This window comes from Rattus rattus, chromosome 10 (genome assembly GCF_011064425.1).
Source record: "Rattus rattus isolate New Zealand chromosome 10, Rrattus_CSIRO_v1, whole genome shotgun sequence".
NCBI classification, from domain to species: domain Eukaryota; kingdom Metazoa; phylum Chordata; class Mammalia; order Rodentia; family Muridae; genus Rattus; species Rattus rattus.
In genome coordinates, this window is record NC_046163.1 from 46,335,856 (window position 1) to 46,358,979 (window position 23,124).

The window sequence follows — 23,124 nt, forward strand, 5'->3', positions numbered from 1 at the left end:
CCGCCACCGCCGCCGCCTGCCTCCGCCTGCCGCTCGGGCCGCCCGCTCGCCCGCCGCTGGGTGCGCTGCACGCGGGGGGCAGCCGCGGTGCAGAGGTTCGTGCAGCGGCGGCGGCGGCGGCGGCTGCTGCTGCTGCCGCCGCGGAAACAGACAGACCGGTCGCTGCTGCCGCCACCCTCCCGCAGCTCCATGCCGCCGCCACCGCCTCCTCCTCTCCGGCGAAGGGCGGGGGCTCCGGCCCAGGGTGGGCACCACTCCTGCAGCGCCGCTCCTCCCTGCCCTCCGCCGGGGCGCGGGAGCCGGCGAGAGCGCCCGCCGCCTCCCTGGGAGCGCACGCTCCGCGCGCCCTGCTGGAGCGAGGAGGCGGGCGTGGGCGGGCGTCGGGGCAGCCGCGACCCAGCGCGCGGAAAGGGAGGGGCTTCCCGGAGGATGCCCGCGGCGGCGGCTCCTCGCTCTTAGGCGCTAGCTGAGCTGGACCGGGAGCGAGCGGCGCGTCGCCATGCCGGCGTGACGGGCGCCCGCGGCTGCCCGCGCCGGGCCCCTGCGCTGCCCCACGCCGCGCTGCGCCGGCGCCGGGCGGCAGGATGGGCTGTATCCAAAGCATCACCTGCAAGGCGCGGATCCGGCGCGAGAACATCGTGGTGTACGATGTGTGCGCCACCATCGACCAGTGCCCCACGCGCATCGAGGAGACTTCGCCCATCGTCCTGCGCTACAAGACCCCTTACTTCAAAGCCTCGGCCCGTGTGGTCATGCCCCCCATCCCCCGCCACGAGACCTGGGTGGTGGGCTGGATCCAGGCTTGCAACCAGATGGAGTTCTTCAACACCTACAGCGACCTGGGCATGTAAGCGACCGGCCACGCCACGCGGCGCGGGAGCGGGGTCCTGGCCCCTTTCTCCACTCTCCATTCCGACCCCCCCCTCCCCAGCCCCTTCTTACCGTTGCCCCCATCTCTTTCCGAACCTTCCTCCTGCCTCCCCACCCACCTCCCTCCTCCCTGCGCTTTTGTTTCAGTGACAGGGCGGGTGACGGGAGGCTCCTCGCGAAGGCATTTTCTCGTGCTTTGCTTCTGACTTCCTCAGAGAGGCGAGGAGAATAGTGAGGGGCAGGAAGAAGGCGGCTGGGAGGGTTCAAGAAGCAAAGATGGGGTTGTTGGCGATTGTCGTGGGAGTTTGGGGGCACAGCCTGCATTTGTGGTTCTCCCCAGGAAGTTTGGGGAGAGGAGTGGAGTGCCGGGGGCGCATGGGCTGTGTCGTGCGTCTTTTGGAGAAAATCAGGCTGGCTTGGAAGAGAAGGTCTAGGTTGTAGGAATGGGAGTTAGAGGTTCTGTCATCGCCCCACCTCCCCACCCCCCACACTCAGGTCAGCGAGCCTAAGGGCATCTCTGCCCGGAACCTCCAGCCCCGCAGAACGCCCCTCTAGCTATGCGCACCGAGGACCACTTCTGGGGCAATGGGGAACTGGAAGGCACAGGATGCTCCTGGGCCAAGAGGAACTGGTAGCCTTGTTCTAGCAGCCGCCTAGTGTAGCACGAGGTGTTTCTTAGGCTCGAGGAAAGGATGAGTCCCTTCATCTGTCTGGGGTCTTTACTTTGCAAAACTTTCCTAATTGCGACGCTGGAAGGGATTCCCCTGCGCCCACCGCCTATCCAGTCGGCTGGCTGGGAGCTCTCCAACTTCCTTCAGCAGCGCCGGTTAGTGCGCGCTGAGGGTTTGGCAGCTGCACCTAGATCGCCAGGGCTCTGCTGCCGCCAGGGGCGGACATCCTGCCCTGGAACCACACAGGCTGTGAGAGGTCATGTTCTGGACTTTTTTATCTACTAAATTTTCATCTGCCCTCTCGTCCCTTTTCGGAACTAGACTCCGTGTACTTGGCTACTACGTTTGGCTAGATTTGGGGCCTGCATTCTACTTACTATTACAGTGTCAGTCCAGAACACCCTAATTAGCTTGTAGCCTATAGGGAAACCCCTTTTCTGGAAATTCAACCTCATTTTATCTCTTAATCTAAAACTGTGGCACTCCCAAGATTTACCTATTTAATATGGATATGGGATGGGGGAGTTCTCATTTTAAAAGGTCAAACCATCGTTTTAGCAGCAGTTTTTAGGCTTTCTTCTTGCACTCTGGGAGCATGTAAGTTAACACTAGTCATAGGTGCTAAGAGGAATTTTGACAGATTGTTTTGTTTCCTTTTCCTCCCAGAGTTTGCACTTTGCTCTTTAAGCATAAAATCTCAGGAGGGAGGGAGGGAGGGAGGGAGAGAGAGACAGAGAGAGAGACAGAGAGAGACAGAGAGACAGAGAGAGAGAGACAGAGAGAGAGCTGGTTGGTGAGGAAGAAATGCAAACCCCGCTTTGCAATACGTCTGTGCACGCTCTGTTCTTGCCTTTCTGGAAATGAGAGAAATGGGGGGGCATATTATTTTGGGTGAATCACACCACGTAAAAAGACACAACCTGAGAGAGTAGTTCAACTCGAACACGTGTGTTAGAACTATTTGCTTGCTTGTTTGTTTGGGGGCTTTTTGAAAGTCATTCTTTCCAGCCAAGTAAGAAAGCCTGACAGGGGAAGGGTATCTGTCTCATGACCGGCTGTCTGGGGAGGGGTGTTGCTTAACATTGCTGGGGCAGTTACAAAGCCTGAAACCCCTAGTTAAGGAAGGCTGGGAGTAGTGGGCAGAAGCTGCGCCCCACCCATATTTCTCACGACTACACTGGGGAGCCCTCTGTGGCCTCAAGTCTCCTGTAAATCATTAAATACAAGGCATCTATATTCCTCCCATAAAATATAAAATATTTTCTGCCAAAGAAGTTCAGTTGAGCTATACCCAGGCATGATAGTGGAACTTCCTTGTCTCTAGGGAAGGGTGTGTCCACCTTTGAACCAATTTTCGCAGGCATGGATTCCTAACAGTATATTCTCCTCATAGACCTTGCTGAGTTCTTGCATTTGGGGTTTGGAAAGATTGCGTTTGTTTCATTTAACTGCTCCTTTCGATATTTCAAGATTGCTGGTTTCTGTGATGTTGGTGAAGGGAAGCAAGAATAGTCCCCAAGAAATCATAAATTGCATTAGTATAGATCTGTATCCAGAATCAATCTCTCTCTTTGTGGTTGTAATAATTGCTATGTGTTCCGGGCCACTTCGGAGCCTAGATTTTACTGAACCAGTTTCTACAGAATATTTATGCCCTGAAAACTTTGCCGATATAAACTTTTTAATGGGAACTCATATGGCATGGAAGTCACCACAATCTGTGGGTTGCCAAGGCTGCTTTAGCTACTACTGTGAGTGGCAGACTCGGCAGCCTTGGTATTCACTCCTGTGCAGCGTCCTCTCACAGGAGCATGGTCCTGTGAGGTTCGGGTTAGGAGGGCAACTTCTCAATATTTTGGAAAGAACTGTACAAGACTAAATCCACATCTAAAACATCAAGAAGCTGCTAGTTCCAGGATTGAAAGAGAGCATGTCTTTGTGGTTTAAATGTTTTGTTTCCTAAAGTGAAGTGGGGGGTAGGCTTTTTATTAGTATACAAAGAATTAGGTTTCATTATGACACTTTTCAAACAAAATGTTTACCGGGGTTTCTCTTCACCCCACCCCTACCCCTTAGTCTCCTTTCTTTCCTGTGCCCTTCAACCCCAGTAGCCTCCTTTCTGCTTTCCTGTTACACGTGACCTTTTGACCTCTCACCTCCTTCTCAACAGTTCCTGTTCCTCTCTAGTGGTCTCTTATGTAGCTTCAGAGTCTGTACTCACTTTCTTATACACACCCATTTGCAAACTTACAGACACCAGAGAACATGAAATTTGTGTGTATGAGTTTGTGTGTGTGTGTGTGTGAGTGTGAGTGTGTGTGAGAGAGAGTTTGTGTATGTGAGAGAGTGTAAGACAGATTTTGTGTGGTGTGTGTGTGTGTGAGTGTGTGTGTGTGTGTGTGTGAATGTGTGAGTGTGAGTGTGTGTGAGAGAGAGTTTGTGTATGTGAGAGAGTGTAAGACAGATTTTGTGTGGTGTGTGTGTGAGAGTGTGTGTGTGTGTGTGTGTGTGTGTGTGTGTGTGTGTGTGTGTGTGTGTGTGTTTGTTTGTTTGAGAGTTTGGGGAGTTGATTTTTGTCTTTCTGAGTCCAGGTCACCTTAATTTAATATACTTCGTGAATCCATCTGTTTTCTTGTAGATTTTATAATTTTATTTCTTTTATGGGTGAGTAAAATTCCACTGGGTGTATGTGCCATGTTTTCATTCTTCATTCCACTGTTGATGGACTTCTGGCTAGGTCCGTTTCCTTCTTGTTGTAAATGACGCAGCAACATGGATGTATAGATGTCCCTGTAGTCGGATGTAGAATTCTTTGGGTATATATGCCTAGTAGTGGTATGATATGGTATGGTATGGTATGGTATGGTATGGTTTGGTATGGTATGGTTTGGTATGGTATGGTATGTATGGTTTGGTATGGTTTGGTATGGTATGGTATGGTTTGGTATGGTATGGTATGGTATGGTTTGGTTGGTATGGTATGGTATGGTTGGTATGGTTTGGTATGGTTTGGTATAGTATGGTTTGGTATGGTATGGTATGGTTTGGTATGGTATGGTATGGTATGTATGGTTTGGTATGGTTTGGTATGGTATGGTATGGTTTGGTATGGTATGGTATGGTTTGGTATGGTATGGTATGGTTTGGTATGGTTTGGTATGTATGGTATGGTATGGTTTGGTTTGGTATGGTTTGGTATGGTTTGGTATGCTATGGTATGGTATGTATGGTTTGGTATGGTATGGTATGCTATGGTATGCTATGGTTTGGTATGGTATGGTATGCTATGGTATGCTATGGTTTGGTATGGTATGGTTGTTCTATTTGAGGTCTTTTCAGATACCTCCATACTGATTTCCATAGTGGATATATCAGGTTTACACTCCCACCAACAGTGAATAATGGTTCCTCTTTCCCCACATCCTGCCAGCATTTATTGTCATATTTTTTTCTTGATCATAGCCATTCAGAATCCCAAGGTGGATTTCATTTCCATTTTCAAGGGGTAGACTTCTAAAGGAATATTTTAAATAGTTGATGGCCATGGTGGTGTAATTTGAACTTGAACTCAGGTGACTATGAGGAGTCAGGCTGCTGAGTGCTTGCCGTGACTTGCTTATTCCTAACTTGGGTTAGTGTGGACTTCAGCCAAGTGCTCAAAGTCTTCTTCCAGCAAGGAGAGCCATTGACTTCTCAATCAGCCTTCAATGAACACAGATTTCCCAAGGGGACAAGGAAAACAGGGACTGTGGTGGAGCGTTCACAGAGAAATGTAGCTGAAGTCTGACAGATTGGGGCCTCTTGGGAAGCATCACGTAGCAGACTATAAAAGGAAAAGTTAAGGTCAGCGCTTCATGACCATGGGGCATTGGGAGTTTCTCTGTATCTTCTTCATACCTCGTGATGCAGAAGCTGCCCAGCAGAGGCAGAAGAACAGCCCTGAACACTCAGTACAATACCCAAGAGATTTCCTGGGTGTGGTTTGAACAGAAATGGAGCTTTCCTGCTAGGAATGAGTGAGGTGAAGCTGAGATCAGGGGAAAGGCTGTGGCTAGAGAGCCTCTCCTGCACAATGTCTTCTCGGGCTGTAAAGGGATTCTTCCACGAGGGGCTCAGACCTGCCCATCTGGAGAACTTCAGCTTGGGTGAAATTTAGGAGGTCCTAGCTCACTCCTCACTTTCAAGAGAGTCCCTACCTAGCTCCCTACTCCTTCAGTGCCACGGCCATTGAGCATCTAGCCAGACTAGACCCCACCTCTGAGACCTGTTCACTACCATCCAAGCTGTTCTCCATCTATTCAGAAACCTACTCGTCTTGAGTTTGCAATCCCCATGCTATTAACTCTAGTGGAGCTGCCTAGAAAAGGCCCTCACCTTTTCAATGAACCACAATTGACTGACAGCTCTCTGTCCTGACTAACTCCCCTCATCTTTTAGCTCTCATGCCTTTTCTAGCTGTTTTACCTCACAGATCTTACTCTATATCACTCAACACACATACTTCTCTCGTTCTACACTTTCTCTGAGTAATTCCGTCCACCCCAAAATCTGTTTCTGGTATGCGGCCTGGTACATGTGTTTATGTGCAGTTCTGCTTGACTGGTAGAAAGGTATCTCTGGCTTAAGATTTCTACTCTTAAGTCATTTTCTGTTTATTTCTTTTGGTGGCGGTGGTGTTTAATCCTTTCAAAAAGATTGTACTGTGTAGCCTACATGGTCTGGCACTCGGTATGAGGCTCGAGCTGGCCTAGAATTTGTGGCAGTCCTTCTAATTTGACCTCCTGCTTTGACCTCCTGCACACTAGGATTATAGCACCGAACCACATCCAGCTTCTCTCATAAATGTTTGCTCTCCACTGAGACATTCACCATATTTCTTCATCCACAGTCCTTCCCCATCTTACTAAAGAGTCCCCCCACTCCCTGAGTTACACAAGCCAAAACATCTCATATCATTGACGATATTCCTCCACTCGTCCAGTCAGACCTACTGACCCCTCTCCATGTGTGGGACACAGCTACCGTCCACCCGTACTTACCAGCTCCATCCTTGCTTTTCCCTCCAAGCTCTCCCGCACAACAGACAGAGTGATATGTTACACAGATGTGGTCCCTTTCCTGCTTAAACATTTTAGTGACTTCTCATCACAGGTGGTATAAAATATATTAAACACTTTCCACTTTGGATTTCTGTTTCTAAGCTGTGTCAGCTGTCCCCCAGGTCTTCAGTGGAACTGGCTCTAGCCTGCTCAGAGCATCGCCCCAGGCTGACCTGGTGTCTAAAATGCTCTTCCTGCCCACCCTGTTCTAATTCCTGTTCATCACACAAGTCTCAACTGCCCCTCAGAGGCCACCATTGGCTTTACAGTTCCAGTGGGATTCTCCGGTTCTGCTCTTTCATAATGTCCTGTTTCTATACTTACAGCCAGGGAGTGCAGTGGTTCACTAACTTCCTATATGTGTATCATGAAGTAGATATTATATCTGTCACGTCCTCCATGACCACTGCCTGGACCATAGAAGATATCCAGGATATCTTCTATGTGATGTCGTTAAATACATGAGCCATTTTTATGACTTTCAATCACCAGCGTCCCCTTCAACAGACCATGTCTCTTCAAAATTAGCTTTTCATGTGAATCTTCAGTGTCATCCACAGAGCTGACACCCGGGCAACTGCTTAGCACTGCAACACATTCTAACTGCCTGGAGTGTCTGTGTCAGTTTCGTTCCCCTGGACTTCACTGAAAGGTTTGCTTCTTGGCTTGTGGCTTGTATCTTTCACTTCCTCCATCTCAGCTGGGTCCTGTCCATCAAACGCCTTGTATTACCAGGTTACCAGGGAACCTGCTGCAAAATGATACTTAGTATCCGCCCAAAGAAACATGGGTAGGAACCCTGTAGCCATTGCTTCTGAACCGTGATTCTATAAATCCCAGGATCTGCGAGGATGGAGACGTGAAGGTCTTGCCTGGTTGAGCCGTGTTCCCCTAAGCTGGCGTTCGCTTTTTGTTTCAGGATCCATGCTGCTGTGCGTACAGGGTTGTTTGGAGAGTGGCCCTCACCGATAGGCACAGCTGCTTTCAATATTTGCCATTTCTTCAAAGGAACTAGTGAGTCTGGACTGCTGGACCATTACCCGTGATCTCTTCCCATGACTACAGGGAGGCTCAGGAAACACAGGGGACCCTAGTTTAGAGAGAGCATCAGGTAGGAAACCAGATCCAATTCCTTGCTGTACGTCCTGAGTGCCCTTGAAGGGGAGATGGCCTAACCCTTTTCCTCTAATCTCTTCCATCTCTGCAAAAGAGGAGCAGCAGAGGATTAACTGGTTTTATCAGCAGAGCATTAAGCTCCCTAGAGATAAAGCACAACTCCTAAAGGGACAGAGAGTGTACACGTGGTTAGAGGAAAGGTAGAAGGAAGGAAACAAGATGTGCTTTGTGCCTGGGTGCTAGACTGTGGATGCGCAGGCATGGTGAGAAAGGAGAACGCAGGGAGAGGGTAATTTGAGGTCACTGGACTTCAGGATGCAAGTGACCCTCCACTAGGCAGACAGCAGGAGTACATAACGTCTTTGGGGGCAGGTCCTAGGTTCCCTTCTCCCAGCTTCTTTCCTGTGTCTACCTTATTGCATTAAGTTTCCATGGATGACAGAAGCCACTGTTTCTGTTACCACTCAGCAGGAAGTGGCTACAGTTTCAAAGTTGATTGTTATGGATTCCTTGAAGAAGGAAAAACCAAGAGGAAATAAGTGGAAGAAAGTTCAGGTGACTACTCCTGAGAGGGGCAGGTCTCACACAGAGCTGAGGGTCTCTGGAAGGGTAGGGCTGGAGCCTGACTTCCAATAGGAGAGACACCCACAATGTGAAGTTAGCACCCACAGACATACCGTGGGGCACACAGCCTCCCATTCCTGCAGGTTCAAATCAATAGGATCTTTAAGGACTGGCCCCAGAGCTGTCAAGGATTTCAGTACAAAGCAGGTGTTGACATGTGTGGGAGAATGTCTAGAAAATCTGGGCGGTTTCGCCTGAGAGGGACATAAATAGCACACACCATAAACATCAAACAACATGTTCTACGTGTTAGAGGCCTGTGTGTGTGCCGCAACACTGAGTCCCCTCCTTATGTAGCCTCATGGAAACCTTACCCAGCAAAGGAGGGTTTCCTAGTCCAAGGTTCAGGGAAGCTTAGCAGCCTGCCTCAAGTGTCGTAGCCAGCAAGAGGCCCAGCCAGGAAGCCAGCCCGTTGGTTCCCTGGCCCCTCCATTTCTAATGGACCACTTTGCCTTCCAGGAAGGAGGCTTTCCAGACTGGCTCCGCTAAATAGAAATAATGAACTTGGTCTTGTTGTTTTTCACTGATTCGTGAATTTCCTCAGTGCTTTGGAATTGAGTTCAGAGAACAGGGAAGCAAACCTTGTAGAGACTCCATCTCACCCTCCCTCCCTAGCTCCCTTCCAGAGAAAGAGTTGTGATTAGCAGTAAGAACAACGTCTTTGTAGGAGGGTTGGAACAAAGAGAGTAGGGAAGGAGCACCATCCATGCTCGTGATTTCTGGGAATAGAGGTGCCATCTCCAGCCATCCACGCACACCCCCCCCCATTGGTTGGGTTGCAGGGTTTTGGGCCCCTGTGGTTCCCCTGTGGCCAGTGGATGACTAGGGAAGGAGAGAGGGATGCTTTTTGGTGATTCTACCCTTAGACATTCAGACATGTTTCTGGCTCCCTGCAATTCATGTGCCATTCCTTTCATTAAAGCCCATCAGACCAGTGCTGGTGGGTGGACCCTGCTTCTAATTAAGTTCTGGGAGACACACCAATTGGAACTATTCACCGTGCCAGTTTAAAATCTAGCTGCCGGCTTCTCCAGCACAGAGCTAGAGTCAGAGACCTGGGTTCCAGTGCCAGCTCTGAGACCTTTGGCAGGGTCTTCAAAATTCAGCGTCTCGTCTGTTTGTACATAAATGAGCAATCATGTCTAGAGTCAACTGAAATGAAAGCTGTGCAAAGGCGCTCCAAACGGTGGTGTGCTGTGGACACGTTAGCTTGATTATTATAGAGCTTATCAGTTAGTCTTACCCGTCAGTGACTCCAGATAAGCCTAAAGGGAGAAGGAAGTTGAGGTTGTGGCTCTCTGGCCTCCCTGGGCAGAAAATGTAGACCTTTGAGAGGACCCCGAACATGGTAGGTGCCTAACAGCCCTCCACAGAGCTAGAGGAGAGGGAACAGCTCATCCTGAACCTCTAAGTCCATGTTTTCCACTCATGGTGAGAGGAAATCGAGGAAGACACCCTGATCCACCAAAAAGTCACCGTCCAAGTGTGCTGCATGAAGCATTCAGGACCCTGCTTCAAGGTCCTGAAGCTGACTGCTGAAGCTTGGCCACCTCCTCAAGGCCACTGCCCCTCACAGAGCCCTCTCTTAGTGACGGTATCACTTGTACTTAAGCTACAGGGTACCCCATGCAAGGAGTAGGGGACACAGCCATGCTGTTCATACCCAAGAAAGTCACAGGTATTTCATTGTTTAGAACCAACATATAAAATCATTTATATCCTAAACTATTTTTAATATCCTTCTTTCTTTCCAATTGTGATTTTTTTTCACATTTTCATCTCTCTGTAAGCAGATGTCTCATAATTAATCTTACAATAACCACAAAGCAGGTTTTAGAGCAACAGTTATTCCCTGTTTTGGAGAAGCAAGCAGAGGCTCGAAGGGATTCAATAATGTGTTCCGAGTCACCTTGGGAAGGGCTGGTGGGGTTAGGCCAGGTATGTGATTCCCCCACTCCCTTCTCCAGTGTCCTCCCACAGGTACACAGGAGTTAGGCTTGGGGACTGTTATCCTTAGGACCAGGTGTGTGTGTGTGTGTGTGTGTGTGTGTGCGCGCGCGCGCGCGCGTGTGTGTGTGTGTGGTTTGTTTAGGGACATCAATTATAGCCCCTCTGAAAACCAGACAGGGAGAGACAGGAACATCCAAATGTGTTCAACAAATGCGAAGAGAAATTTCAGGCTGTCCAGTTAAAACAAAGTAAATAAGGCTGTCTGATGGTCTAATGGTCCATGAGTAGGGTGATGGTGTCAGTCCTCTCTCTGGAGCATCCACTGGCTTAAACTCCTGGGGCCTGACCTTTTCTAGCTGGCTTGCAAGCCTGTGTCAGGCCAAGGCACTCAAAGGCCGCCAGAGGTCTGGCTAATGGGAAACAGCAAGTCGACATCCTCAGTCAGCAGTCACAGCAGCCTCCTAACGGGGCAGACAGGCCAGAGATGCCAGGGAATGAGTGGTGCAGAGAACAGGCTTTGGCAAGGCCGAAAGCTACCAGAAACAGGTAAACTAGATCTTGCCTTGCCCTCCGCCATGGGGTTGGAGGTGGGGGTGTCAGCAGCTGGAATATGTGAGGAGGAGTTTCAGGGGAAGCAGAAATGCTGGTTCCGTGAGGAAACAGGATCAGACTTGCTCATTCTTTTTTTAACCATGAGAGTCACACCATGAGCCGCCATTGCAAAATGTCAAGAACATCAAATCAAGAAACTGATTGTCTTAAATGACTCAACTCTTCCAAATATTCACGAACCATCATCACATTGTTTAGAGAAGATGAGAGATTTGCGCCACCAAACCGATCCCCCAGAGCTCCTGGGGAAGATGTTCTCTTGGTCTTTGAAACGAGAGAGTCAGTCTTTTATATGGACACCTGTCCACTTTGAGTGATTGACAGGCATCTACTTAGCAGGTCTCCCTGAGCTACCATAAGCAACTTAATTATTACAAAGCTATTTGTTGAATGCTTAAATAGTGCCAAGTGATTCGTGTGCATTGCCTCTGATGTAGGAACCACCCTTGTTTTCCTCAGAACAAAATAGTGAAATAGGAATAAAGAGGTTCTGGTGGCCTGTCTGGCTTTAGGCAACTAACTAGTGGGAAAGGCAGATTTAGAAACAGGTAGAACTAATTGTAATGACTGTGTTGGACTGCCTTAGAAGAGTTGAATAAATGGATGGGTAGGTGGATGGATGAATACATGGGTGGATGCATGAATGCATCTGACTGTTCTGGACACTGATTGCTTGCTTTTGCCCTTGCTGAAGAAACCTAGGAAACGAAAGGTTTAAACCAAATTGGATTTGCCTAGGGTTCTCGCCTCCCAGCTGCCTAGTTCATTCAGCTGGTCAGGGTCTGATGCTAATGAGACCTAGGTCTTAGGAAGAGATCCAAGAGAGGGCATGAGCACCTGAGTCAGTGTGCTCTGCCCTTCCAGTTCCCTCACCAGCAGCTGTCCCCAACAGCTCTTGTTCACAGTGAGGTTAGACCGACAAATAGTGGAACAGCTAATAAAAAAAATGAAAAGGGTATTGCAACAGAATCCTCTTTGCCTCATCAGGGGTTAGATAGCATAGTAAATCATACAGCCCGGAAGCACACTTTACAGATGAGCATGATGGAACCCAAGAAGGGCAGCGTGAGAATGCGCGTAGGAGTCTCCGATGTTGAGACCCAGGTCTACCGGATGCCATTGCTAATGCTTCCATCCCTGGGCCTTTCTCCTGCCTTACTCTGTGGGTCAAGAATGGAGACATACCTAGCCCTTTAGTTTAAATATCAGTAAACAGGGGGATTTACCTTCTAACTTCACACACACACACACACACACACACACACACACCCTTGTTTGCTGAGAGTCCAAGTCTGCTGGCATAAATGATCACCTGTATCAGAGAGGAAGCAGACAGAGCACAGGAAGAGTCGAATCCCTTGGCAGCTCAGAAGGGAACTCAGATCAGCCCACGGGGTGTCTGCACAATTGCCAGGAGTAGGGACCAGACTATTGCCAGTGTCTGTGCACAGCGATTAGCAAGCTAGAAAGGAGAGGGTCTCCCCAGAGACACCCATCACAGATGGCAGGAAATATGAGGCCCTGGCAGCCAAGAGAGGCTGGACGTATGTATGGAGAAACTGGGATTCAGCTGGGGTCCCCAGCAATTCAGAACCCCTGTTCTCCAGCTCTTTCAGACCTACCCCACCCAACCCAGCTGCTGATGGCAAGCATTGTCCTCCTGGCTCCCTGCCCACAGACAGGCATGGTACCCTCATGTCCCCTGGCAGCTTCAAAAGAAACAAGATCCAAGTGGTGTCAAAGATGACAGATTGTGAGGGGGGCAAGAGCCCTCCCCTGACGGCAGGGCTCAGCTGGGAGGCCCTGGAGAGCAGAACAGATGGGGGACATCTGAGAGGGATAGCCTAGCAGCCTGGGGACTCTGTCTCTGTTGTGGCTTTTAGTTGGGTTTCGGCCATTTGCTTTTTAGCATTTTCTTTTTGTGTTAAAGGGGTTTAGCATAGGAATCTGATAGTGTGCTGTGTTTGCTTACCCCAAAGGAGAGGGGGGAGCTGTGGAGAACAGGTCCAAGCCACTCAGTCATGCTTCAGTCTTTCTAGGACTTAAGATGAGGATGGAACACTGTCAGAGGGGCAAGTGTAGGCTTCCCAGCAGTGTGTCACAACTCCAGAACCGTCACCTGTAACTCTCCAGGCCATGTCTCAGGAGGACTCTAGAAATCCAGGGCGATGTCAGGCGCTCAGCCTCCCGTGACTTGACCCTATTCCAACCTTCCTTCCACTCCCAATGACTGCACTCAGACCCAGTTTCTGTCTTGCCCGAAGGAGGATGCAGCCTTAGAACTGCTGGGTAACTTAGGCCCTTTTACCGCCGACCGTGTGGCGGATGTCTTGATGCCTGGGTAGGTGTGATTTGTTAGTGTTTGCTGCCAGGCTCCTGCTTGCTTTTGTCAAGATTTATTTTACCTGTCTTTGTGTCTTTTGCAACTTCTAGTCATCAAGTTCCCCCACTTTCAGCCCGTCACCTTTTTAGACCGGTAGCCCTCACTTGCCGGGTCTCCTGGCCCCTCTGACTTTTAATCAGTCAATAACATCCTTCCTCGGGCTCACCTACCTGAGGCTGAGAGACAAATGCAGAGGGGGCCACCACTGGAGCGCAACAATATACACCGTGAAAGCAGGATCTCCCATCCTTCTGGGAGCCTTGGTGGGCAGCTACTTTCCAGAAGAAAACCCTCTCCTAAGGATCTTTAAAGAAATTGACCTGTGAAAGTATAGCTCTGGATCCTGTGTATTGGATCATGGTGTTGAGGACTGGGAATAGGAAGGGTTGGGGGATCCAAGGAGAAAGCAGTGCAGGGAGTGGGAAGGACAAGTCAACAAGCTTCAAGGACCATTTTTATTAACACAAATTCCTGGCAAAGAGAGTGATAGGGAAGACCTTGAAGAACATGGTTTGCTTCCCATTTTCTTGGTAACCATCCGAAGGCCCTGGATGTCAAAAGCAGCTTCTTATGATGCAAAAGAAGGAGGGGAAGAGGAAGAGGAGGAGGAAGAGAAAGAAGACAAGAGTAGATGCGCTCTCAAATCCAAATGCAGCTGTGTCTAGGTCTATACCTTGAGAGAAAAACGGCTGTGTGGATGCTGAGAGACTTTACAAATGTTTATAATAATGTGAAAATTAACAACTTTTATTTTGTGTGTATAAGCATATGTGTCCGGTACTTCCTGAAGTGGTGGGTCACTTACACTGGCAGCCAGGATTATATACATTCCAGAATCAGACACAAGCAAGCAAACAAACGAAAAGTGTCCTGGAATGTTTTTCTGCCTTCTTCCATAAGCATATGCACTGGAAGATATTCTAGTGCAAACCTTGCTGGTTACACTGGAGCTCCCAGACGACAGGTTGCATCCTAGATCATAGCCTTGGGTCTGGTTACGCCGTCCACCTTCCACGTGGCTCTGATTTGCTTCTGTAGACGTTGAAAAGAAGCCGTATAGGAAACTTGTCGCAAAGGTTGCATAGATGTCCTGTGTTCTAGATTATTGTATCTTGAAAATGTTGCAAATTCTAGATGAGCCTATGTGCTTCGACTGCCAGTCACAGAGGGGGTCTTGTGAAGTGTCTCTGTCCTCTAAAGGGCTCGTGACTCCTCTCTGTTTTTCGGTTTTTAACTTGACAGGATCCTTTTCAGGCTGAGCCTTCTTATGTCTTAAGTTTTCAGGTTTTTTTTGCTTCATTTTTGGACCCCAAGAAATTTACTTTGCAAACTCAGCCATGCATTAAGAAGCGATCGTAAGGAGGAGATGTCCCGAGGTGTTTAGTTTGTCATGGTTAGCTCCCTAGATCCCTCCTTACTCAATTATGGACAGGAGTTAGCTTCTTGTGATTACCCTTTCTGGATTGAGTGTGTTCTCAAGTAAATTGGTGTTGAGGCAGCACTCGTTTAGAAGAAGTACTGATTCTAGGCCTTCTCTATTAGGAACAGAGATGACAGCCAAGGTGCCAGGAGTCTTCAGATTAAGGCCAAGGTCAAGAGGAGCCCAGCAGTCACCTCTGCTGTGCACTTGACAGACCAGTGTCATATAAATGCCTCAGCAGATCTAGTTTTCCTGATGGGTTATAAAGGACCCTGGTGAATGACAGTGATCTCTGTCACCCAACTGTACACATTCTAAGGCCCAAACTACTATGACAAGCCAGAAGATTCTTCTAGAAAGAAACCTGTATTCCTGAGATGCCTCCAGGCTCTCCTGCGGTCCAGCAATCCTCAGTATCTCCCTGCAGCAGAAGAGAAACACAAGCAGCTGGCTCCAAGTTTTCCGGCACCTGTTCTCTGGCCTTGCCCCAAGGGCTCATTTTGCACTGGCATTTGGCTTCTGGCAGGCAGGAGCTTGTCTGCTCCTTCTCTTCCAGATGGCTCTGAGAAAGACCAGCAGAGGAGGGGATGGGGTGGAGATAGAAATCAGGACCAGGAGGCAACATGCCTGCCATTTGGAAGATGCAACCAGGGACTCCTGAGGAGGCTCGTGTGCCTGAAGTCAGCCTGGCTCTTGATGGTCTGACTCTAGATGGGGGAACAGAGCACAGGACCCCTGTGTTGAGTTATCCTGGACGCAGCAATCTCAGGTTGGTTGGAGCCATATAAACCTACACTCTCATAAGCAAATGAACCAACGAACAAAGAAACAAGCTAGAAGGCCAGGCTGTAGCCAAGTCGGGTAGAGATGCTGCCATGGGTTGCTTCTATGGAGCACCCACAGGTTGTAGAGAGTTAGAAATTGGATATGGAATGATCCTTCTCCAGAGCACATATGGACAAACCAGGGTTTAGCAAGCAGAACTTAGCAGACAGGGTTACAGGGTTAGGAAGTGCTGACATTCCCTATCTTACTCCACACTGATTGTTCCCTTAAATAGTTAGTGCCTGGGGCTGGTGGTCAGTGATTTTCAGAAGCTAAGGGACTGGAGACTCCAGTGCAATTCCTCTCTTGCACAGGTAAGGGAACCTCTTAAAACACAGAAAAGAGGGCTGCCCAATGTCACTCAGGAAAACCGAGGGGTCTGCAAATGATGGAGCTTCTTTTAAAAGTCTGGGTTTCGAACTATTTTAATTCAGTCAATCTCATTTTTTATTAGGGCTTAACATTTCTCTTAGAAACCTACTCTATCACGGATTGACAGCCTATAGGAATGGCCCAGCCTAACAGACAATTAATTAATTGTGCTGAAAGAAAGGATCTCAGGCCCCATTTTCATTTCTGCCTGTGCTTCTTGATTCAAAGATACAGAATGGGTTGTCTCCTTCTGCTTGGTTTCCATTAAAAAAAGTCTGAGCTGATTTTTACTCACCCCTCCTGTTAATTACCCATCACTGGTACCTGGTAACAAGTAAGAAGGGGGAGAGGAAAAAGAGGAGGGAGGGAGAAGGAAGGGGGAGGAAGACAAGGAGAGGAGGGAGAGGGGTAGAAAATGAGCATGAAATGCTAAGTGTTTACACAAATTTGAACTCATTTAAAGCTCATTCAAATTCATATTACCTCCATTCCGTATGTAAAGACACGGGGACTTTTGAAAGGTATAACTTACCCAGGCTCACAAAGCAAAGAATTCTAAATGAGTACCTGATCGCCAAGCATGCAGGTGTTTATCTTAAAAACAAAAACAGAAAACGTGAATATCAAATTTAAGTAAGATTTGACAAAACCATAAGCCACAAATAGTTGAAACATTTCAAACAAAACCACTGCAAACACACTTCCCAAATTAAAACTATACAAAAGGTATTGACGATTCAGCCACAAACCAGACACTAAGAAATATGTCAAAGCATTGAGTCCCTTAAGTTTTCAGCTCTCTGGGCCCTTCATAGCATCCCTCAGAGGTTTCCGGGTAGGTAGAGCACAGTGCTGAAGATCCACTTTTGTTAAAGTTGAAGGTCTAACTTAACAGAAGGGTGTGGCTCAATAGAGAGAATCACGAGATCCAGAAACCAACAGCCAAGAATTCATTACCCCCGACTCTCCTTTCATAAGAGACAACACATAGAAAGCACGGTCCAAGGAATCTTAGTAAGTAGGTTTGAATCCTGCCCTCAACAACTTACCAATGTCTCTATCTGCTTCCCCACTTAGAAGGAAGGGTAGTGATGTTCCCACTTGTTAGCATGGTCATGATGGTCATGAACTTGTTGGCAGTAGTTAATGGGTTAACATTTATAAAGTGCTTTAAACAATACCAGATACACTGTAGGCATGATTTTTAGAGAAAAGTTGGATACCAAGGGATATCATTTTTTTTTCAGTGCTATAGCCATTAATAAGTTCATGGTAAATGTTCATGGTATGAATCCTCCTGTTGGTTTGGAATTACCTAGATGTACACCTCAGGACTTGATACCAAACACATCCACCATGGGCTTCCCAGTCAGTGAAGCCCACTCTAAGTGAGGCAATCCAGTAGACCCCATAAGACCTTGACACACCATACGTGGCCTTTGCATCCAGACTTCTGCAGGCAGAATCTTGCCAGGTCCTGGCAGTGCCCTAGTGGTTCTCACTTGGTTCAGAAGCTCCAGGCTAAGCCATCTGCAGCCCTGGAAGGACTTTCCTGTCTGTCCCTCCTGCTCACCCATCCTGTCTAGAAGTTATTGGCATGATGAACCACAGTATGCCAATAGGAGAGGTCGTTTCTTACCATTGACAACTCTAAGACTGTCTGCAGTAACCAGCCCGTCCTGTCCTAATGTCCAGCAGGTTTCCCTGTGTCCAGAGCAGCCCGGACTGAGCTAAGCTTTCTTCCCTGCTGAGCATCTATCCAGGGCTGAGGCTCTTTTTGATCATCTCCTCTTAGACCTGGTCTCTCCTGAACTCCAGCCAGGCAAGAATTAACTAGAAGCTCTAGGGTAATGAGCTCAGAGTTCCGGGAACCCCGATAGCTTTTATGTGTGTCCTGGGTGGTTTGGGGACCTTGGAATCAGTCCTAAAGAAATCGAACAGACCATACGAAAGACAAAAGTGGCCAACTGAGCCTGAGTTCTGAGGACAGGGAAGATGAAGGGCCTGGAGCAGGCAGTGATAACTGTGCAGTGTCACTCTGGCTCAAGTGGAGTTGAAGCCGATGTTCAGTAAGTGGCCGCTTCCTTTGCCAAGAGCAATGGTTTTCATCAAGTGGGTCGTGACCCCTGCGAGGGTTGAATCCCCCTTTCACAGGGGTCAATATCAGGTACCTTGCCTATCAGCTATTTACATTCTGATACATAACATTAGAAAATTACAATTATGAAGTAGCAACGAAAATAACTTTACGGTTGGGGATCATCACAACATGAGAAAGGTCTAAAGGATTAGTACTAAAGGTCTGCAGGACTAGGAAGGGTGAGAAGCACTGGCCAAGAGCTTGGCTGAGACGTCTCCTGGGGTTTGTTATTCTGATGCCTTCTGGGTATTGAATTTGAGCATTAGTTTAATGTCTACCCTGACCCATTGTGTATTCTCTAAGATCCTATCTAAACCATCTTGGACACTTTATAGGCTCTGGCCCCTGTCCCCCTAACTTCAAAACTGTTCCTTCGGTGTAATGAAGATTTGACCTCACAGCACAGCCTTGGCTCGCTGCTGGTTACTAAGTCTCCTAACACCAGGAAGTAAGAATAGCTTACTTTCCATCCCTCTTCTCTCAAAAAGAAGTGCATCATTCTAAGTCGCCCACTAGTTGGCCTTTATTCATTATTTTATCAAATATCTCTAAGATTTATAGTAACCACTATTCTAAGCACGGTGAGAGAGGGGTAACAATGCGACTCTGTAAGTTTAACTCGGAAACAGAATACGTGTAGTGCTTGATGTCCTTAAGTACCATAAAATGTGGTATGAGGAACAGAAATTAATTCTTGGAGTCAAAGGCCTTTGTAAGAAATGGTGGTCACAGTGGACTCTGAGGCCCCGAACACCCTGCATTGTCCTCTGGGAAGACGCTGAACGAGTCAAGCTGCCCTGATACTTATCCTTCATCTAGGCCCTGTGTACACTCCACCACCTTCCCTTTGCTTCTACCACTCGATGTGTGGGAAGGGCAAGGATGTATCGTTTGTGTTACCCAGGAAGAAACTGAGGCTCCGAGAAGGTCTGTGATTTGTCCCACCCCGGGGGAGCAGACCAGACTGAAGAAATGTCTCTGACTCCCTGCCCGCCTACATTGTCATCCCACGAGCCTTCAGGTTCTGAATTCCATACCCACTTAATGTGCAGCCCACAGGAAGTAGGCGTTAGTCACCTCTCTCCTTTAGAAAGCTTGCATGAATGGACCCTGCTGAATGCCAAGAATGTGTCTGACTTGGGCTCGTCTTCGAGTCTGTAGAACTTCCAAGACTGGACATTTTGCTGACTTTAGCTAAGAAAATGCTCCGTGGCCCATCTTTGAGTCAAAAAGCTGCTAGAAGGGACTTTGGAAAAATACCTGAATCATGTCTTCCCCTCCTCCCCGTGACCCACAGGCAGGTGAATGTCTCCTCCCGGCAGGCCTGTCTGTGTTCCCACTCTCTACAGAGAAGCCCTCTTCCCTGTTAAAAACCTAGACCAAGCGGAACCACAGCCTTGGTCATCAGCTTGCAGAATGCTTAGGTGGAAGATGCCGGGAACACTCCAGGAGGCCGGATCAGAACAGCAAGGCGAGATAACAAAGCTTTCTCAATATAAAATCCTACTCTCCTCCCCCCATTTCATGTTAGGGCCCCCTCCAATTGTATAAGTGAATTTGGAGCAGATTTAATGGAAGTGGGAAGGATCTGAAGTAAAGATGGTGATTTCTGCATCATGGCTTCCCGAGTCCCTGCGTATCAGAGAGGAGGTCATGGTCTATAGTCCTGGACCATCCTTAATGGTGACTGCAGTGACTACAGTGGACTCCTGATTTGAGAGGACTGTCCCAACCTCCTACCTGTCTTCTTTGACAGAGTTTATGTTTTAGTTGCTTTTCTTGTTGATGTAACGATGAAATACCTGAGAGAAGAAACTTTAAGGAAGGGTTTGTTGTGCTCACAGCCTATCATGGTGGGGAGATTATGGAGGAGCTTGAGGCAGCTGGTCACATTGCATCTAGTCAGGAAGCAAAGGCTCCTAGTTTTCTTTCTGTTGCTGTGATAAAGGTCATAGCCAAAGGCAACTTGGTTTACAGGGTCCAAGTCACAGTCTGGGGGAGGGCAAGGCATGAACTCAAAGTGGGAACCTGGAGGCACGAACTAAAGCAGAGGCCATGAAAGAGGGCTGCTTAGTGGCTTGCTCCCCCAGTTACTCAACCTGCTTCCCTTCACAACCCAGGAACACCCACAGAGGACTGGGCCCTCCCCCAGGACCACCCACAGGGGACTGGGCCCTCCCACACCAATCATTAAGCCAGTCTGTTGGGAACATTGTCTCAGTTGAAGTTCCCTCTTCTCAGATGACTCCAGCTTGTGTGAAGTGAGTGGATTTAAAAACTAGCCAACAGCCAGAGCCCAGTGCTGTTGGGTGAGCTCTCCCAGGATTCATCATTCCAGTACCCCAGCCTATGGATGGCACCATCCACTTTTAAGGTAGTTCTTCCCACCTCTGTTAACCCAATCTAACTCCCTCACAGAATGCCCAGAGGTTTATTCCCACAGTAATTGTAAATTCCATCAAGGTGAAGGTTAAAATTAACCCTTAACAGTTTGGGGTGCAGAGGTACTAGGGCAGGTGTGAGCCTTCTATTTTAAGTTGTAGCTAGTAGCTAGCCAGCACTCCACTCCACTCCTTCTTCCACCAAATTCTTCATGAACAAGGACGGAAGAGAGGTTGCCTTTTTAAGGAACCACTGGGTTGGGTTCCATGAGGGCCAGAAGATGTCTTGTAGGAAGGAATGGCAGGCCTCTCCTCTGTGCGCTGTATACCTTTAATGTTCCCTACTGCAACTGAAGATTGTGCCCTGAAGGAAGTTAGTTTACACCTCTTTACTGAAGAAAATAGCTGAGATTTCAAAGATAAACAGCCACCCACTCCCTGTGGATCAGGAGTGGAGCGGTTTAAGATGAATGGAGACCTCTGTCTTCTCCACTCCCCGCCCACCCCTTCTCCCTCTGATCCTTCCTGCTCCATCAAGAGGACAGCCAGCCTCCTCCCCATCCCTGCCTCATACCTTTAGAGGGAGGCAGAGCAGACCTCGGTGATCCTTTGGGGAATACTTCCTGCTCACATGCCTCCCTTGCCTAGAAGCAGTTTCAGGGTTCCTGTGACTCTGGGTTTCAGTCGCTTTCATTTTCTACAAATTAATTGCCATCTGTTGATTTCATTTCTGTGACACCCACATCAAGATCATTCATAAGGAGAACTAGACCACTCCTAGACCCCTCCCTTACTGCTTGCTCCCATTCAAATGGCTGAGCCTAAATCTGTGAAAAGTCATATTCTCTCTCTCTCAGTCTCTCTCCCTCCCTCCCTCCCTCCCTCCCTCCCTCCCTCCCTCTTCTTTCATCCTCCGAAAAAGGATGATGGTTTCTGAGCCTTACATTTGAGCCAAGGTTTCCCCTGTGCCTCGCCATTACTTAATGAGACTTCACCCTTTTCATTTTTTTTTTTAGCGAAGGTGCACAGGCCGGCTATGGCCCATCTGTGCTTCGGCTCCTGAGAACACTGCTCCCACTCCATCCGTTGGGCCCTCCCTACCACATGCCCAAGGGTTCAAATAGGACTGCAGAAGTGCTCTGTGGGCTGCGTTGGCCACAGGGCCAACACATGCATGCATACACACAAACATACACCTTATGCACACACACACACACACACACACACACACACACACACACACACACACGCACACTCACTCAATTTGCCTAAGGCTCCTCGGCTTTCAAGAGCTGCAGCTTGAATCCAGTGATCTGACCCCAAAGTTTACACCCTGGATGTACACTCCTGGAGCTCTGTACCCTCATAAAGCACTATGCCATCCACCAAACCACAGCTATTCTAGGTCACCTGAACTGAGGAGCCATGGACTGCTATCCAGGTTGGAATTCTGGAGCCAGATCCAGGCCACAAACATGATCATTTTCACAGCTAAGCCCTCTGTCCACCCATCTTCCCAGAATTATCTTACTCCGAAGATCTCAAGGCTAACCCCCTTCTTGCAGCCACGTACTTTCTCACTCCGATAGACCCAAGTTGGTCAGAACACCGGAACTTCCTTTAAGTGAAGTCTAGCCCCTCCCTATCTATGTGTCTATTCATTGCACAGCGTCCCCTAGTGACCTACACGGGTATACATCCGCACAAGGCAACTTACCTCTTCTGTGCAGACATGACTCAGAGCAGAGCAGAGCTGGTCATCCTCAAACCCAGTCTGACCCTTTAAGAAACTCTACTGGGGCAAAGACATTCAGGACTTGTCACTGTTGACCTGCCCTGCTGGGACGTGTAGAGAACCAGTGCAACTTTTCATGACAAACCCTTGCCTGCGTGCCTCCTCCCTTCCTCCCGTATCTGCAGAGCATCAGGCCTCCCCCAGAGTGTATGGACCTGGCGTGAAAAGCTATGCCCATCAGGTATACACAGAGGACAATGCAAGTCGTCATGGATTGTGCATCCAGGTATCTGCCCTGCATGTCTGCCTTTCACACTTTGCCTTGATATACACCACCATAACATCTCCACGCTGGAATGTGGGACTGCATTTACTAATTAGAAAAATGCTTGTTAAGTGCCTGTTATGAGCCCAGCTCTCAGACATAATAAATAATTAAAAGTAGTGTTAATAATCTCGCCTTATGACAAAGTCTGTCTAATCGTGTGAAAGCAACACGGGGAAGGAAGGATATTCCGTCTTCTTTCTGTGGTTGGATGATCTGTGTGACTAGAACCTCAGGGAGGTATGTCTTGTTCCGAGTAAAACTCATGTGACGTTCATGTTCCCAAACCACCAGAGTGTTCGCAATATTTGTTTGTCTCCCTGTGACCCAACTGAATGTTGACTGTGTCTGCTGCAAGAGATCATCAGATCTGTGTCCCTTACAGACAGATGTCCTCAGTTCTTAGATCAGCCTTTGACCTCAAGTAGACCATCCTGGTGGGATCGTGCTGGGGCCACCTTTGTGCCTGTTCACCTCCTCGCCGGCCTGTGGTGTCAGGGGAGCAGTCCTGGCTGTCGAATGGACACACATGTTGTAGACATTTATTGTCCCTCTAACTTTTGCTTACAGGGGGGCTGCTTTCAGAGAGCAGGTGGTAGTC

The 23,124-nt window shown here is 48.5% G+C and overlaps 1 protein-coding gene across 1 annotated transcript in view; it reads left to right on the plus strand.

The window, feature by feature from the left end:
• The first annotated feature begins 266 nt into the window (after positions 1–266).
• Fam78b (family with sequence similarity 78 member B) overlaps positions 267–23,124 on the plus strand; it is a 77,543-nt gene continuing 54,685 nt past the window's right edge. The window contains exon 1 of the mRNA XM_032914593.1: positions 267–847. Coding sequence (XP_032770484.1) covers positions 585–847 — 263 coding nt within the window. The 5' untranslated portion in view covers positions 267–584. The remainder of the gene's footprint in view (positions 848–23,124) is intronic.